The 19,852-nt window shown below is 40.7% G+C and overlaps 1 protein-coding gene across 7 annotated transcripts in view; it reads left to right on the top strand.

Annotated features, from left to right (window-relative positions):
* CFAP20DC (CFAP20 domain containing) overlaps positions 1 to 19,852 on the top strand; it is a 174,086-nt gene that overhangs the window by 63,307 nt on the left and 90,927 nt on the right. For 5 of the 7 annotated variants that reach the window (XM_034776221.1, XM_034776223.1, XM_034776224.1 and 2 more), the window contains 2 exons: positions 9,141 to 9,280; positions 10,914 to 11,094. In XM_034776221.1, the coding sequence (XP_034632112.1) occupies positions 9,141 to 9,280; positions 10,914 to 11,094 (321 nt within the window). The remainder of the gene's footprint in view (positions 1 to 9,140; positions 9,281 to 10,913; positions 11,095 to 19,852) is intronic. The other 2 variants (XM_034776218.1, XM_034776220.1) reach the window with 1 other exon arrangement.

Genomic DNA, 19,852 nt, shown 5'->3' with positions numbered 1-19,852 from the left:
CTGAGTTGGCGATTACTGGTGTGAACAAAGTTGTACAAACTTATCCATCCTCATATTTCCGTATGTCGATATGAAACAGGAAAGTGTCCTGGAACATGTTGTCTAGGCACCTCTTCTAAGAAATACAAGCAAGCTGTGTTTGCCATAATGTGTTTTGAAACAAAGATGCGTACAGCATGGGCACATTCATATGTCCTCCTACAGGAGATTTTTGTTCCAATTTTTTTTCAGTTTTCCCCATCTCTTCACCTTTTTATGAATTTATAAACTTTTCAGTAACCAGATAAGGTAGTAAAAGATTATATCTCAGAAATAGAACACATATCTTGGACATCTAACGTAGTGAAAGCCAGTGAAAACGAGGTAGGATCGGAGGCTAAAATAGGGAAAGAACAAGTTAAAAATTACTTAGAAAAGTTAGATATCTTCAAGTCACCAGGGCCTGATGAAATGCCTCCTAGAATACTCAAGGAGCTGACTGAAGAGATATCTGAGCCATTAGCGATTATCTTTGAAAAGTCATGGAAGACGGGAGAGATTCCAGAAGACTGGAAAAGGGCAAATATAGTGCCAATCTATAAAAAGGGAAATAATGACGACCCGGGGAATTACAGACCATTCAGCTTAACTTCTGTACCCAGAAAGATAATGGAGCAAATAATTAAGCAATGAATTTGCAAACATCTAGAAGATAATAAGGTGATAAGTAACAGTCAGCATGGGGGATTTGTCAAGAACAAATCATGTCAAACCAACCTGATAGCTTTCTTTGACAGGGTAACAAGCCTTGTTGATACGGGGGGAGCAGTAGACCTGGTATATCTTGTTTTTAGTAAAGCTTCTGATATTGTCTCACATGACCTTCTCAAACACAAACTAGGGAAATGCAACCTAGATGGAGCTACCATAAGGTGGGTGCATAACTGGTTGGAAAATCGTTCCCAGAGAATACTTATCGGTGGTTCACAGTCAAGCTGGAAGGGCATAACGAGTGAGGTCCCTCAGGGATCAGTTCTGGGTCCAGTTCTGTTCCATATCTTTATCAGTGATTTAGGTAATAGCATAGAGAGTACACTTATAAAGTTTGCGGGTGATACCATTGTGACGGGATCCCCAGGGTGCAGCCTGGGACCGTGATACGGCTTTGCCCTCTTAACTCTCCAGCCTGAGCTGTCTCTCACAATACTTTGCTAGTTGCAAGCTGCAAACCACTCCAGGCGCTGTTGTCACTCAGTACAACCATATGTGGAGCCCCACACCCAGATAGATTGCATGAATTCTCCCAGAGCTACTCGTGAATCGCACAGAGAAAGGCACCAGCCAAATCCCCCAGCTCCCAGCCTTGTACCTCAGGAATATACCATCTTGCACTGCTCAAAACCCTTTCTTGAGCAATGCAAGTTTATTAATTGGTTCACCACTTCAACAATGGAAAGTGGATATACACCAGCCTTTGTAAACCTGAGCAGATGTACCAAGCAATTCAGGCAAACTCACTGATAAAGATAAACAGTAAAACAAGTTTATTGATTACAAAAGATATATTTTAAGTGATTATAAGTGATAAGCAAAATCAGAGTGGCTGGCCGGGGAGCAGCCCTGGAACCCACTGGGCCCTCTGTGGGGCCAGCTAGGCTGGCAGCCCCAGACCCCGTCGGACCCTCTGCAGGGCCAGCTGGGTGGCAGTCCCGGACCCCGCCCCATTGGGATGGCCGTGACCTCGACCCTGCTGCACCATGCCCTGCCCAGCTAGGCAGCCCGGACCCCGCGTTGCTGGGCAGCCAGGCAGCCAATAACCCAGACCTGCATAGCCCACGGCCTTTAGCACACAGCTGGGCCGCAGATGTGTGCTAATTGGGCCTCATGCAGCCTACGGGCTGCGGATTGAGAACTGGTGATGTAATGGCAGCATAGCTATGACAGTTACATTACAAAAATAATAGAAATTAGATGAGAGCCATCATGTTAGCTCATTATAGTATTTTGGCTAAATTTGTAATAGGATGACCAGACAGCAAATATGAAAAATTGGGGGGTAATAGGTGCTCATATAAGAAAAAGCCTCGAATATCGGGACTGTCCCAATAAAATCGGGACATCTGGTCACCCTAATTGGTAACAAATGGAGTGTTTTTGCTATTCACAATATTTGTTACTAGATTATTGTAGATCATTGTATTTTGTTTAATTTCACTTCTTTTTGGATGCGGATGAAATCACAGTATACTGATTCTCCCTTTTCTATTATATCTTAGGTATCATACTTTACAAAATCCTTGATCTATAATATCAGTAGCTATAATTCCTGTAGCCAAAGGATTATAATATTGCTTACTTTCATCCTCTAGAATATATGTAGTATGTATTTTTATGTAGTTACATCTAGAACTTAAGTGGATGATTTGTTGTGATCTCAAGCCTTTTTACCAAACTGAGTTGGTAGGCTGAATACAGAGAAAATGTTTCACGTTGTCTCAGCATGCATGACACACACCTGACCTTCCAATGAAAGCAGTGTTGTTGGGACCTTGTGAGTGACTCTCACGGCCAAAAAGAACATGGAGCTGGCAGGATGGTATTAAAATCATAGAAGTTTAGGGTTGGAAGAGACCTCAGGAGGTCATCTAGTCCAAACCCCTGTTCAACAGAGGACCAACTGCAACAAAATCATCCCAGCCAGAGCTTTGTCAAGCCGAGCCTTAAAAACCTCTAAGGATGTCGGTTCCACCACCTCCCTAGGTAACCCAGTCCAGTGCTTCACCACCCTCCTAGTGACATAGTGTTTCCTAATATCCAACCTAGACGTCCCCCACTGCAACTTTTGAGACCATTGCTCCTTGTTCTGTCATCTGCCACCACTGAGAACAGCCTAGCTCAGTAGTGGGCAACATGTGGCCCGCGGGCTACATGTGGCCCGTCAGGGTAATCCGCTGGTAGGCCGCCAGACAGTTTGTTTACATTTGCATGGCCGTCCGCAGCTCCCAGTGGCTGCAGTTTGCCGTTCCTGGCCACTGGGAGCTGCGGGGGCCATGCAAATATAAACAAACTGTCTGGCAACCCGCCATCAGATTATCCTGATGGGCCACAGGTTGCCCACCACTGGCCTACTCCATCCTCTTTGGAACCCCCCTTCAGGTAGTTGAAGGCTGCTATCAAATCCCTCCTCATTCTTCTCTTCTGCAGAGTAAATAAGCCCAGTTCCCTCAGTCTCTCCTCATAAGTCATGTGCCCCGGCTCCCTAATCATTTTCGTTGCCCTCCGCTGGACTCTCTCCAATTTATCAACATCCTTTCTGTAGTGGGGGGCCCAAAACTGGACGCAATACTCCAGATGTGGCCTCACCAGTGCCAAATAGAGGGGAATAATCACTTCCCTCGATCTGCTGGAAATGCTCCTACTAATGCAGCCCAATATGCCGTTAGCCTTCTTGGCAACAAGGGCACACTGTTGACTCATATCTAGCTTCTCGTCCACTGTAATCCCTAGGTCCTTTTCTGCAGAACTGCCACTTAGCCAGTCGGTCCCCAGCCTGTAGCAATGCATGGGATTCTTCCATCCTAAGTGCACAACTCTGCACTTGTTCTTGTTGAACCTCATCAGATTTTTTTAGCCCAATCCTCCAATTCGTCTAGGTCACTCTGAACCCTATCCCTACCCTCCAGCTTATCTACCTCTCCCCCCAACTTAGTGTCATCCACAAACTTGCTGAGGCTGCAATCCACGCCATCCTCCAAATCTTTAATGAAGATGTTTAATAAAACTGGCCCCAGGACTGACCCTTGGGGCACTCCGCTTGATACTGGCTGCCAACTAGACATTGAGCCGTTGATCACTACAGTTGAGCCCGACGATCTGGCCAGCTTTCTATCCACCTTATAGTCCATTCATCCAATCCATACTTTTGTAACTGGCTGCCAAGAATACTGTGAGAGACCGTATCAAAAGCTTTGCTAAAGTCAAGATATATCATGTCCACCGCTTTCCCCATATCCACAGAGCCAGTTATCTCATCATAGAAGGCAATCAGGTTGGTCAGGCATGACTTGCCCTTGGTGAATCCATGCTGACTGTTCCTGATCACCTTCCTCTCCTCCAAGTGCTTCAGAATTGATTCCTTGAGGACCAGCTCCATGATTTTTCCAGGGACTGAGGTGAGGCTGACTGGCCTGTAGTTCCCCAGATCCTCCTTCTTCCCTTTTTTAAAGATGGGCACTATATTGGCCAGGTCCACAGTTCCTTAAGAAGCCTCCTGATTGCATGACACAAAGAGAGAATTCCTCTTCCACATTGGTAGTAGACAAAGGAGCATGCTGGGACAGGGACTAATAGGTCAAAAGGAATGCCCAACTTGCAGCGGCAGTCATTTCTGTAACTGTCCCTTGAACCTGCTTCACAATGAGCTGCGTGAACGACAAGAGCTCAGAGAAGTCTCTGTGAGAGAGAGAGACGGCTAGGCCAGCCAAGCCCACTTCCACCCTGCTCTTACGGCTCCACTGCCCACAACAGTTACCAGGAGTAGGGGGTTTAGCCACTCGTGTTTCACAGGTGAGACCATCTGCTCTGGAGCAGCTGGAGTGGTCTCATGGAGTTTAGGTTTCCTGCCTAGGGTGAAGTTGCTGTAGCAGTAATGCTTGCAGCAGGAGCAAACTCTGGCAGCTGAATACTGGAGCACTTCAACTCTGCTCTGCTTTCTGGCTGTCCCCTGCAGGATAGCAGTTCAGGGTTGGGAACTTCCTGACCCCACCACTACTTGAGACTTATATCTGAAATTAGGGGTAAAAGGGTCAAGTAGGATGTGCACCTTTGGAATCCTTCAGTGTTCAAGCTACTCTTAGTACCCAGGTGTGTTCAGGACCCAGTTTCATAGCTTGTTCTAAAGAAGTTGCCACCTTTCCTGGCACTTGAACCAAACACAAGTCTGTGCTGTACATGTTCTTGATAACGGGGGAGAAGGGATGCTTCTAAAATTCCCTTTAAAACTGACTCCCTTTTATTTTAACCAAAGCTTATACTGTTTTCCTTACTCACAAAGCTCTTTTATTACCTGCACTTATTTTGTGTCTAATGTCAGATGCTTTTGCAAATTCTTAAACCTTTTCCTTGTGCTGAATCAACTCTCAGTCAGTGAGGGTTCAATCCTACCCTACTGAAGTTAATGGAAGTTTTTTATTGTAATCCGAGCAGGATTGGGCCCTTAATAGTTTAAACTGTTTTTTAACATCTTTTCATATGCAAGTATATTTATTTGAAAATCAGAGTAATATTCAAAAACATATAATATTTGTAGTGTTTTTTCCCTCAGAAATAGGCAAGCCAAAGTTCTGGTAAAAAGTTTCATTCTAATTTTGTTATTAGATAGCAGAGAAAAGCCTGGAGTGTGACCTCTCCATGACAATAGATGAAAAATCAGCACTTTTTGTTCAGGCTTTGGGTGAGGAGGATGTAAAAATTAAATGACTAAAATAATGAGAATGGTGTATCTAGAGAGAAAAATGAATGTTTATTTAAAAAAGGACAATTAGACGGTGAACCCTCAGGTTTTCCTATCTAACTACAAAGGAATATAGCCCTTGGCAAAGTAGTAAAATAATTAATGGTAACATCCCTGACCTACACAAAGTTTTGGTTTTCGCTAACTAGAGAAAATGAAATGCCTTGAGCTGCAGGTTTAATCTAATCTTTGTTTTTAACCTTCTACTATGGGGTAGAATGTGAGTTCTCCCAGACACTCCTTTCAAAGATCAGAAATCAAGCTTTCCTGCAAATGGAAGCTTTGATAATTTTAAGCTTCAGTTTAATTAGAAACTTTTTCTTTTTATCCACTAAACTTCGTTTTGTTTTCCTAATCAACTATTTTTTGGTCATATCTTCTTTTAACTACACATATTTGTGCACTGTGGCAGATGTGTTGATGTAGGCAATTAATTGCAGTCAATTAATATGAACATAAACAGAGAATTTTCATGTTAATCAGTTTTTTTAATTGGTGCGTGGGCAAAAGGCATCCCAAAGTAGTCAGCAAATTAAAAAAATTGACAGTAAACTGAGCGGGTCATCTAAGCTATGGAGATGGCAGCTGTTAATAGCAACTGAATGTCACTGCAGGAAGAGGAGAACAAGGAACTCCTGGCCTACAGGGACTTCTTTTGTTATGGGTAATACTAGTGAATGATGCTAGTGACTGGTAAATATGTGGACTTGTTGAAATTTCCTATCTGAAAATGAAAATCAAACTGATTTGAATTCAAATTTAACCAGTTCCACCATTATAAAAATTATAAAAGAGACTCTCAAAAATATGCTTTGGCATTACTTTATTGTTTTACAGAAATATCACATCTCAAAACAGAAAATTAGATGTTAAATTAGTCTATGTTAAAAGAGAAGAGGGTGAGGGGAGAATGCTTTGTTTCTTTTCCTTAGAACAGCATATTAGAGTAACTTTTTCTTTCTGAACTGCAATATTTTGTTGCCGTGACATCCTAGATCTTTATCCGCTCCTGAAGTGGTGCTCCAATGAAATAAGAATCTTTGGGGAATCTTTCTTAAAGCGCCTTACCTACAGTTGTTCTCTGAAGATGAGCTATATTCCCCTGCATAACCACTTACTCATCTTTCTCCACACGACATTGTCAACAAAAATTTCCATCTACCCTTTGGCTTGGTTTGGTTTGGTTTTTGACCAGCTATCAAGCTGGTTGACATTTTTCCGTTTTTGAAAAAAATTGACTAAATTTTTCAAAGAAGTAAAAAATTTGAGCTGAAAATTACCTGTGTATGTAAGTATGTGCAGGATTGGAGCCCAAGTGTTGAAATTGAGGTGGCTGTGTATCTTCAGATGGTAAAATTACACATAAGTATTCTTGTATCAGATGCTTTACAGACCTTGTCACTGATATCTTGACTGGCTAGCTACAGCTTTTATCTGAATTCTTTACGAATTTGAGCTGTTTCGTCTGCCTGTTTACAACATAGGCTTTATATTGTATTCCTTCAGTGATCAAGCAGAGAAAAATGATACTTTTATTTACTTCTAACTCGGTTTTTAAACCACAGTATTTAAACAACTGTTTCAAGCTAAGAGTGTACAGAAATAACCTTATCATGTTGACTTGCTTCAAGTTGGGTGTGTCAGTTCCCGAGCTAACTGCGCCTCTGATTCGTTTGTGACCTGCTTGAAGGCACATCACTTAGATCTCAGGCCTCTAGCTGTCATCTTTCTCAGAGGGGAGTCCCGTGACACATTCCCTTCTTGGTTGAGAATTTAGGCTGCAGTTCCTCTTCCAATTCACTGTGATCACCTCAGGAAGTCTGGCTTCAGTTCAGCACTTGCAGTCCGGCTGTCTCAGGGGCAATGACAGAGTTAACCAATGACCAGCCAGCCTTCATAAAGAAAAGTATTAATTATTCAGAACAAAAATATTACACAAAAATATACCTTAAAAACAATAAACAGCTTATATGTATGTCTACCTTACCGGGTATCCCCCACTTTCCACAGGGAGACCCTAGCAGTTTTCAGAGTACTTCAGGGCCTCTCACAGGGGCCTGTCCCTTTGGCCACAGTCTCACAACAGTTCTTGGTTCACATGAGAATGAGCTCTCCCCACCCACATCAGGGTGGTCATTTTATATCAATTTCATTTTATTTGTTTGCCAGCCTCTTAAGATGGGTCAAATTAGTATTGGCAATTTCCCCAGGGGCTGAGGCTTCTCCAGATTTGCTGCCTGTTTAAATTACTCCTGCTGGGAATAAAAGTTGGGAAACAGAGTCACGACCCCACTCAATTTAGGCTAAATCCATTTTCACCTTTATTTATACAATTTCAGACAGCATTATTGTCAATAATAGTGTCTGCATGTACAGTTATACCAGATAAATAATAAGACAAGACCGAATTGGTAAATGGGTCCAAGTTACCACATTCTGGGGCACCAGGAAGTTCTTCTACCTTCCATGATAGTCATCACTGCCGCTGATCCCTTGGTCTGGTCGTTCAGTCCCGTTCTTCAGTTTCTGGTCTAGTGTTTCTCCAGTTTGGATCCACATTCACTTAGGTCTTTCATACTTTTCTGTGTTACAGATTGCGATCTTCATCCAATAGGCTGTTAGCACATCAACCCTCTTGATTTTACGTAACCCAGACATTACGCATGTGCAAGCTTCAATTACCCAAATTCTGTATTTTTCTGACTGGTTTTGCAGTTTCTGGGTCATGTTTTTGTGTCACCCTGCCTTGGGGTCTGCCCAGAAAAAAAAAGGTGGGGGGAAGTATTTATCATTACATGCTATATCTTCTTACTTATCTCTTCCAACACAACATGTGACCTTTATTCTGTCACCAATAACAGTTTAAGCAGATTAGAAATTCTGTGTAAAGGATGAATTGACAAAACCACACTTATGCCAGCAAGGACTTGACATCAGCATTACCTCATCTGTACTCATTCACTCCACATAATTACAAATAATTAAAAATATAGCTATCGAAGCTCTTAATCTTACCATTAACAATTCATTTTCTATTTCAATGGTATAAGTCAGCATATGTGTATTATCCTTTCTGCCCTTAATTATTAGAAAGAGGAGGAGGAGTTATGGAAAACATGATGATACTTTATTGTCAGCATTTCTTATCTTCTTTAAACATGACTTTTTCTTTCAAAGTCCAGGGCTTTGCTATTGTGTTGCTTTTAATGATACCCCAACACTCCCCAGTGATTTTACTTCCTGCAGGAAAACCTGTAACTCCCGCATGGAGCCAGAATACAATCCCTAGGTAAAGGTACATGAATCATTTATAATGATGATATAATATTCTTTGACTATTCCATGTGTTTATAGTATCTGTTGCACTGGGCACACTGTCAAATGGAAAAGGAAGGGGATACATTTGTATTTTGTCAGCAGTAATATATATCCCTGTTGTGGTGTTAGAAAGATACATAATTATTTCTTAGAAGTATGATTTTTTCCTATATGATTTATGAAATAATGATTTAAATGAATAGAAAAGCAAGAATGAAGAAATAAAAATTTGCTATTGTGTCAAATACTGTGATATATCATGCTTATAAATATTTTCAGTCTAAAGCATCATGTTTGAAAAGGTGTCTTTTTTTTTTTTTTTTTTTTTAAGTAGACCAGTTAATTAATAGAGGACAAGGCAGTACACACAACAGTAAAAATCAAGATGTGTCTCACATTGCATTTGGATCCAAGGTCCTTGGACCACCTCCACCTTCTGGCAGAAGATTCAACACCAGGGTATCTGGAGAGGTAGGAAGAAGGGTTAAACTATCACAAACCAGTACCACCTATCTGAAAGGAACAATTGCAGTTATTATCTCTTGAGAGCCAAATTCCAGATTGTGTTTGTATATGATGGAAGAAAAAATGTTTTGCAAAAAGGTTTTCTTCAGAATAAATTTTTTTTCTCTTGAGAATATTTATTTTTCTCATACAGTTTATTTTTAAAGTGCTAAATTTTTATGTTTTTGTAAGTAAAAGTAGGAATGAAGTTTGACAAAAGCAAGATTTTTCCATGTGTTTAAGTGGAATCTTTCCATAGTAACAGGGCCATCATGCAAGAGGCAAACTCTGCATTCACATATGTAGTGAGTGGGTGATTCATTGTGACAATGAATAGTGCTTGGGCTACGGAAAGAGAGCAAGAATAACTCTATAGCTTGGTGGTAGAGCGTTGACCTAGCAGATGGGAGACCAAATTTCAACTCCCTAGTCCAATAATTATTTAATTATTTATACACAGCCGAACACCTTCAACAGGAGAGATTGAGAGAAACCAGCTCCTGCAGAGGAACAGTGGTTCTTGAGAAGGGAAAGGGAGGAAAAATTGAGGTTCTTAGTCTGATTAATAAATTGTAAAGTGCCTTAATTGGTTCCATATCAAAATCTGAAGTGTTAAAACGATGAATGATCAATATGTAGCAGACCCACATAAAAATATTAAATGCATTCTAGTGGGTCATCTATGCTACTATAACCCCAAAAGATATCCCCAGCCTCTGCATAATAGTAGCCTCCTATTTGTAGCTTTTCACTACAGAGAATCCTCTGGTAGAGGTCGCACCAGTAATGTCACCCAATTCCTTTTATAGTTTCACCCATATCCTGATGCACATCTGTGCTTCTCACCAACAATGTCCCATAAGATGCAGTAAACATCTCCCTGCGCCTACGGTATATGTCCCAACAACTCAGGACAAAACCTCTATGCAGAGGGAACCTGCTACAGGGTAAAATGCACTGTAAGAGAAACTTCTTATAAACCTCAGTGATTGTCATAATAAATATGTGATATTGTTATAGGCTTGAAATATCAGCTTTGTATGGATGAGGAATGGAATCAACTTGAGCATGGGCTTAATTTTAAATTAATTCTGGCATGGCACATCTCTATCTTCCTTTGCCTCCATTTCTTCCCCTCTCCTGTTAATTTTTCCCTCCCTTTCCCAACACACAGTTCTCTCTCTTATTTTCAGAGTGTTTACACCTTTGCTGAAAAAGTATCTAATGGTTACTTTTGGCACTGTCTGTCATTAACCCAGATGCAAGCACTGTAGAGATCTCAAATTTTTTGAGACATTCATTTTGCTCAACTGTATCCTAAAATGCATTTTACACTTAGGCAAAACTTGGTGGAGCTCAGGATTTTTAAGATGCCAGGCATTGGGTTTAATGTGAGAAAGTAGCCCTAAGCAAGGATGAGGTGACATGGGTACCTAGATTTTTTTTTTCCTGCAAAGTTAATGTAAAAAATAAAATAGGCTGAGGAAAATCTATTGTGAAAAATAAACTTTATCCAAAATCTGTTTTTAGTTTAGTTTAGTTTAGAGAGCTAATTTTAAAGCTGTTACATTACCTTTCATTCAGATTTTTTTTCTTAAAGATAACAAAGTCCTTGGGTAGCCGAAGTAGCAGATCATGCCAACAACTAACATTAGAAAAAGGAAGCGAGTCAATACGAGATACCAAGAGATCTGGACTGTCTCCCTCACTGTTCTATACGGCTTTTGATCAAGGAGACAAAGAAAATATTCACCAAACAAATCAGATTACAAGTCAAAACGGTAAGAAACTAATGTGAACAACATGCGAAAACTGATCTATAGCAATAATATCTAACAGCTTGTTTAAAGCCAGACTTTCCAGCTGCAAAAAGCTTTCGCATTTCACTTAAACGTGAGTCTCTTAGTCTCTTGATTTTCACGTTTTTGTCAAGCTTGCTAATTATTGAAGACACTTGTGGTAAACAATGGTTTGTTGTCTTCGTATTTGATCCTACCATGAATGAAATCATAATGCTGATGGTGATATTATAGGCAGAGTTGGTGATGTTAAGGATGCCTGACACTTTCCATTATAAGCCCCATTCTTTTCAGTTGCATATAACTGCCAAACTTTAACCACCTCAGCTAAAAATTTCCAGGCTTGCCTCAGGCTGAATTATTTTTGAAAGTCAGTGAAGATAATTCTGCAATCTCTGAAAATGAAGCTAGGGGAAACTAGGATGTTTTACCAGTGTTAAAAATGTTTCTAACCATCTATGTGAAGAGTTCTAACACCTCCATGCTTTGGAGTAAGTATGTGAGATCTGGCAGGGGGATACCTGTGGGGGCAGCGAGGTGTCTTTTGCTGTCCTCAGGAAAATTCAACCCTATTTGGCCAAATTATAAGAAGCTGGCTGATAAAAATCTCCAAACACCCATCTGCTGTGAGCCTCCTCCCAGCTCCAAGGAGCTCCCTATATGACTCTAGGTAGCACACAAGCGAAGCAGCAGCTGCAACAAACTCTCTGATCCAGAAGAAAGTATGCTGTGCTGGGATCCAGAAGACCATGAATTCTAGCCTAAGCTCTTCCACTAAATTGCCAATCATTATGTTCACTTCACAGCCCTTATTATTGAGCAATGCTTCATACCTCCTATCTTAGAGAAAAGCAAGTATAATTACACACACACACACACACACACTGTAGGTGGGGTAACTACAAGGTACTCTCTAGAACTACAACCACATTTCTAATATGGCAAACCCAAGTCTCATCCCCTTTGCAACACTACTTTTCAGAAGGAATGTGCCAAATCTGTGTGTTTGGCTGTGCTTCTTGTAACCACTAGATAACACTCCCTTCCAGAACAAGGAATAGAACCCAGCAATCCTGACTTCCTGCATTCTTCTGCTATCTAGCAACTAGTTAAGTAAACAGCTGGAAAAGGGTGTGTGGTGTATCCCTCTAATGGCTTTTCCACAGAACACAGCATCCTACTACTGCTAATAGTTACTCCTTTAGCTGCATACTACTTGTGCAAAAGTACCCTGCTTCGTTCAGTGTATTGTGGAGGGACAGCGAATGAGGCAGAGGTTTGCAGGAAGAGAGAGAATGTTATTGTGTGTTTAAGTCATCGGATTGAGATTCAGAAAAGCTTGGTTCTATTCCTGACTGTTCCTCAGACATCCTAGGTGATGCTGGGCAAGAGTAATGCAAGTTATTGGGCTCAGTGCAGGGGTAACTGGGTGAAATTTTTTGGCCTATGATGAACAGGATGTCAGACTAGTTGATTTAATGGTCCCTTCTGACCTTAAACTGTATGAATGTATGATGTATGTGCAAGGGGGATGAATAAAGATTTCACAACCATCTTTAATTCCGGCATTTTCTAATTCAGTGCTTGACCTTGCAGTCTTATTGTTCTTTTAACAAAGTTCTTTTAGATGTAATTGTATTCATTTCTTTGGCAAGAAATCCAGCAGGAGAGTCTGTATTGTGAAGGAATATAATGTTGTTAAATCACAAATATCAAAAAGTAAGAAATAGATACAGGACTAGCTAAGGGCTTGTCTTCACAGTAAATTACCGCTCAGCAAGCCAGGGTATGAATCTATAGTGCACTAGCTTGCTGTGCTATGTGGACCCTGCTACATCACTCTGAGAACCATCAGCAGACAAGAATGGACGGAGAAGATTATGTTTTAAAAATGCTGGCAAAAAAAGACCTGAGATAATCAATGGTATGGCACTAATTTTATGTTATTTTACATCTCTGTTCTATCCAGGGTAAGAAACTCTCTCTGCGTGTTGTAAATTTCAAAGGATTCTGAACCAGCCCACATAAAATATAAATGTGTGTGCTGCAGGGATTATGGAAATCAGACACTGTGCAACAGAATTGCTTTAGAGCATTGATAAAGATTTTCAGGATTAAACAAAGTGTACCAGAGCAATGCGTAAATAAAAAACCTCCATGCTTTCATGATTAAAGAGAAGGAACTAAAAATAAATTATTCTTTAAGCCCTTATTCAATTTAACACCAAAGAACCCAATCATTAAGAAAGTGGAACTTTTACTCATCCTAGATAATAGTTTCTGGTTTTAATTCTTATGGTCCCTGCATAGACCCAGTTTCATTTTTTAAAGCTGAGTGGTTAATACATATTATACCACTTACTTGTTAACAAAGAGTCAGGCTACTCATTATGTCTCCTGTTGTCTTCCTTTCCCTGCCAAAAACCCTTTCATACACTTTCATACTTCTCTTGCAGTGTCTAGACAAGCATGTTATTGTGACAAAAAAAATTACCTTACAGATACCTAACCCCAGTGTGGACAGTACCTCAAACATACTCAAACTGAGACAAGGGGAAAATCATCGGTAACTCAGTCTAATATATCTGTGTTTTGTTTGATGCTCACGGTGTTCTCAAGGGATTTGATATTGCCCCACGGAGACAATAGTACTGAAACATAATTTCCATTTTTCAGAGTAGCAGCCGTGTTAGTCTGTATCTGCAAAAAGAACAGGAGTACTTGTGGCACCTTAGAGACTAACAAATTTATTAGAGCAGAAGCTTTCATGGACTACAGCCCACTTCTTCGGATGCATATATAATTTCCATTATGGCTTTCAATCATTGTTTGCCTCAAACACCCCTTAACAAAAGATGATCCTTCTGAAGAATGTTAAATGACTCTCTGTTTACCTGGATTGTGAGCAATCTGGGTCATGGATTGTCTTTTTATCATTTATTTGTTTAGTACCTAACACAATAGGGCCATAAGTATTAATGCTTGTTACTCTACCCAGATATAAGGGAGGTAGAAGTGGCTCGAGAGAGGAGGATCTAGGGCAGAGGTGGGCAAACTACGGCCCGCGGGCCATATCCGGCCTGCGGGCCCCTTTTGCCCAGCCCCAGAGCTCCTGCCCCAGGAGGCTAGCCCCTGGCCCTTCCCCCGCTGTTCCCCCTCCCCCGCAGCTTCAGCTCGCCCCGCCGCTGGTGCAGTGCTCTGGGCAGCGGGGCTGTGAGCTCTTGGGGCAGCGCAGCTGCAGAGCCGGGGCCTGACCCAGTGCTCAGTGCTGCGCGGTGGCGTGGATGACTCCAGCCGGGCTCCTGTCCTGGTGCTCTGGACAGCGCGGCTCTAGTGCCGCCAGCCACTGGTGCTCCTGGCAGCGTGGTAAGGGGGTGGAGAGCAGGGGCATTGGATAGAGGGCAAGGGAATTCGGGGTGGTGATCAGGGGGCAGGGGTGTGGATAGGGGTTGGGGCGGTCAGAGGGCAGGGAACGGGGGGGTTGGATGGGGCAGGAGTCCGGGGGAGGGAAGCGTCAGGGGCAAGAAGCAGGAGGGGATGGGGGGGCACGCCTGGCTGTTTGGGGAGGCACAGAGTCCCCTAACCGGCCCTCCATACAATTTCCAAAACCCGATGCAGCCCTCAGGCCAAAAACTTTGCCCACCCCTGATCAAGGGAGTGGGGCTGAGCAGTCCAAAGGCGCAGCCAACCTGGGGAGAGGGCTTGAGATGCATTTTATTTTATTGTTAATTTATGTGTTAATAAAACAGTGCCAGGAAATGGGGTAAATTTGGATTCTGCATAGTGTGGACTATATTTGAAAGCAGGCCTGAAAAGGCACCGAACCACCCAGTAACTTCTGTTCTCTAAGATAGCATGTCTAGCAATCCCAGCCTATCCTCATATCTTGGCTGTTGCTTTCGGCACAGCTAGCCCAGTTCACAAACTTGGGTTTCTTTTCTATATATGAAGAAGTTTTAATGTGCATAGTTGCCTTTATCGTTCAGCCTTGTGATCGTCTATTTGAAAGGGATGCCAGCAGGTAGCTCTTTTGAGAAGGGGAGGGGCCTTCTGCTGGACTGTGCTCTGACCTGCCTTCAAAGACTGCAGGTAGGAAGGCCCACCCACCATGAGGGACTGACAGGCAATCTGTAGGAAGAACCATAAACAGAGAAGGAGTCTGTCCACACATCTCATTTGAAAGAAAAAATATCCAATAATGAATGTAGAGCCTCATCATTTTAAATAAAACATCACTGCTTCACACATACAACCTTAGAAAGGAAATTTGACTAGTTACTTAAAAACACTGTACAGAAACTACTTACAAAAGAAAGGGAAATGCACCTATATTACTGGTATCAAATCAAAGAACACAAATACTTCCACCCATCTCTGACCAAATTCATCTCTTTAACATTTACATTTTAAAAACAAACAGTTTTTAAAAAATAAGCTAAAGAAAAAAATGACTCTTAAAAACATGACTATATTCTCATCAAGGCACGAGACATTACAGGAATGAAGATAAGCCAACAGTTAAGCTCTCTGTGCTTTCGTATAAAAGAGTGAACAGTGTAGAAACACTAAACCTCAGATGCTGCAGCAATCATTTAACCAAACAGGTTAGAGTTTCCAGAGTGTTTGTTTTTATTAACCAACCTGTCACAATACTCATCTGCTTGAGTTTTTGCCTTTTTCTTCTTGTTCATGAAAGATGCTTTTTAAATCTTTTAGTATGTTTTAAATGAAATCCTCTTTTGGTAGGAAATAAATTTCCAGCTACTAACCTGCAAATAGATCATTAAAAAGGTTAAGATCCTGCTGTCACTCAAGTCATGGGAAGTTTTGCCACTGACTTCGGTAGGAAAAATTGGGATCAAGCCCGTACTGAAAAGGCTGCCTGAAGAAAAACATATTTTACATTTTTCAGTTCTCCATATAAAGAAAATGTGTTTTATGGTGCCCTATACAGAATGAAGGTTAACATTTTAAATATCACTAGTGTTTTTTTCATTTGTGATTGTCTCCTATTAAAGGATCCCCAATATTACCTTGTGGTGTTGCCATTGCTGTTTATAATGGAAATTCTTCAGATTTGTAGCAGAGACCACATAAACATATCTTCCCTTGCAGGTGTGCAGTACTTTTACAAAGGTAAATTGTTTTTGAGCGAGGGAAGAAATAAAATGAATGAATATTGTTTATAGTTTGTCAGTCTTATTTATACAATGTTGAAACCTTCATTAAAATGTTAGGTTGCAATTAGAAGCTCTAGCATAAATCTGACTGTGTAGAGACACTAATTAGATGTTTAGGTGATCATTCTTGCATTTATCTTGTTTGCTGCAATATTGTGATTACACAATAATTTACATATTTTCCTAAGACGATATACCAAATTATTCATTACAATTGATATGGAAATACTTGAGGCAAAAAGAGATGCCAGTATAATTAGTGGGTGAGAGATAAAAGGATTTGGTTTGGTCTAGAACACATCATCTCGTTCACTTGTAGACAATTAACGATGCTGCATTAGCCACAGGTCTCACAAGTTGTTGAACTACATAACCAGTGTAAAATGTCATTCTACAGTCTTCTATATTTTCATATTTTTGCACTGCATATTACCCTAGATATCAGTAATATAGTAAATAAGCTAATATATTTGCAGTGTGTTTGTGCTTAACTTATTACTAAATTGAGTACACTTAATGAACATCTCTGGAGAGCACCATTTGGCTTTTCCAAAAAAGTTAAACTTCCTGATTCTTAGCAAACAAAGGCAGTCTAGTGAAAGCAAAGCATTAGAAAAGTAAGGTTAAATGACTCTCTAGATATACAAGATCTTTTACAATAGACCTTTACACTTCTGCATTGCCTTTTGATATTGGGATTTCAAACACTTTTACATACATTCGAGTATGTATTATTACATTCACTGCACTGAGTAAATGAAATACAGAGAAGTTGCCAAAGAATGTGTCCGGTGGATGGATTTTAATCATGAAACCTTGATTTAAGCAGGAAACCCTGATTCAAATCATCAGTTTTAATATTTCTTTGCCTTTCTACTTTTTAATTATTTTCCTAAAGAAAAAAGCTGATTCTTGTTGGTTGATAACCATTAAAACATGTTGAGTTGCAGCTACATATAGCCTTTACACTAAATGTTGTGCTTCTTTTTGCTAACCAGGAGGGCAGACTATAGCCCAGATTTTTAATGCTAATGAGGCATTGCTGCGCTCACCACTGAACATCTAACAGTTTTAGGAGCCTACATATCATTGGCAGTCAATGGGATTTAGGCTCTTAAGTGCCTAAATCACTTCTGAAAATGAGATTTAGGCTCCTCAATAAGATAGGTATTGCGGCACTGAGCATAGCAACACCTAAATTTGCCCCTATATCTATATACATTTATTTAAGCTACTGTCTAGCTTAACTTACATTGATTCTGATTCTCAATATTTACATTTTTATTTGTTAGAAATGATGAATGATGCGTTTTTTTATTTACTAGATTATTAATTTTTTACTCGTAATCTGGGTTAAGACCTGCTTGGATAGAAATTGAAATGCACAAAAAGCATTTTAAGATTTTTTTTTTTATTAGTTAAATAAAACTACACTTAATGTGCTGTATAAAAAGTAATCTTTTTTTCATATGGCTAATGTAAATGTAGAGCAACAACTACAATTTTACATTTAGATGGTTAAGACATATAATTACATCTATGTATTGATGTGATGCCTCCTCCATATTTGTGAATTGGGCATTGAGTTATATGTTCCGTGGTCTGTTCTGGGTGACCTCAGTCGCACACTGGAGAGTCTTTAATTTTCCATTAGTATAGTAAGTATCTGTATCTGCCATGGTTTGTGTGGATATGGTTTAGGGTGGCCCATGAGCTTTGTGGGAGATCGAAATCAGGGATCTTCTGCGTTGGGTCTTCCACAAGGTGTTTATTTATGACTTCTTGTGAAATGTGTTCAACTTTCCAAGCTTCATCAGGGTTGAAGTTGCACTGTTGAAGGTTAAATGCGTGGGTCCAAAAGGGCTTACGTGACTTCAAGCAGTGGAGAGGGACATTGTTAAGGTCCTGGTGGATGGGAAGATGTTTATTTTCCAAGATCCTCTGGAATTCCCATAGGGTTGCAGCATTGCAGTGAATGGATGGGACAGCAATGTGTGACAGCACTGGAAGACCAGTGTGTTGGGGTCAATTTGAGGGTTCCAGTGATGTACGGCATTGGACTGGTACAGTGTGGGAGGGATAGCTCAGTGGTTTGAGCATTGGCCTGCTAAACCCAGGGTTGTGAGTTCAATCCTTGAGGGGGCCACTTGGGGATCTGGGGCAAAAATCAGTACTTAGTCCTGCCTAGTGAAGGCAGGGGGCTGGACTCGATGACCTTTCAAGGTCTCTTCCAGTTCTAGGAGATGGGGTATCTCCATTAATTATTATATATTATAATGGTTAGTTGGACATCATCAAGTCAAGTATGGCTACTTCTGCTCCTTACCTGTGTTCAGTACTCAACTACAGAGTACACAAGGGCTATCGCTGATGTCTGTAACACTGATGCTGATGCTCCCCAGCTTGTGCTTGCCAGTTTCTGGACCAGATCGACATTGTCTTCATCTTGGCAGCTACCTTCTTCAGATGGTCATGGAAGGTTAGCTTCACTCCCAGATAGGTCGGAGTGGGGTCATGTCACACAGAGTTGCCACAGAAGGTTACTTTCAGGGCACTTAGTGTTCCTGTTTTTCGGATGTAATGCAGTGACTGTTTTTTTGTGAGGATTTGGCTTGAGCCTCCATTTCTGGAAATATTCCTCCATGGTGATAGGTCCTTGTTCAAGGTGGACTCGATGTCACTGAAGGTGGCTGCTTGGATTGCCAGGGCAACATCATCCGCATATGCAAATTTGCATGGCTTCATTGGAGGCATGTCACTCGTGTAAACATTGAAAAGCGTTAGCGCATGATGGCAACCTTCACACGGCCCACTCTGTTAAGTAAGAAATCATGACTAATGCCATCAATCTGGTGATCGAACATTGATCAACAATCTCCCGGTCTTCAGAGCAACTCAAGCCACCATAATGGCCATCTTCAGGGCCAAGTAACATGCCAGATAGGTTCTGCAACAAGGATCCTCCAACTTAACATTTCTTGGGTGAAGTGCGAGTATATTGCAAACACATTGAAGACGCATAACGTCGACGTCCTTACATTCCAAGAAACCCCCGTCTCCAGTGATCAGCAGGCTGGCTGCTACCATATCCATCCATTATCAAAACATATTTTGCATTTAAAACTGTGATTTGTTAAACAAAGGAAATATTATCTGTAGATAGGAATTGAACTGACTGTTTCTGATCAACATGTCCTTCAAGATTTTAGAAGTTGTAGATTTTATCCTCTCAGACCGAGTTTTTATTCATAGATTCAACTGAACTAGTTGAATAAACTGACAAGAAGAAAATATTCTCTCTGCATTTTCAGAAGAGGCCACTGCTGTCCAAAGCTGGTTTGAGGTGCTTAGCCAGTGACTTCCCCCAGCTCAGTGGGTTTGAGTTTCTTTTAAAACTTGCCAGCAAACATGTACGGCTTCATATTTTTTAACATTAATTTAAATTATTGTAATATATTATAATAATTTTAGGCCTTAACATATGTTATAATAATTCCAAATTAATTTTAAATAGGTTTATTTTACAAAAAAATAAACCTGTATTTAATTTAAATTTTAAA

The sequence above is a fragment of the Trachemys scripta genome, chromosome 7, assembly GCF_013100865.1.
Source record: "Trachemys scripta elegans isolate TJP31775 chromosome 7, CAS_Tse_1.0, whole genome shotgun sequence".
NCBI classification, from domain to species: domain Eukaryota; kingdom Metazoa; phylum Chordata; order Testudines; family Emydidae; genus Trachemys; species Trachemys scripta.
The sequence above is the reverse complement of the archived record's forward strand: the minus strand, read 5'-3'. Positions and strand labels throughout refer to the sequence as shown.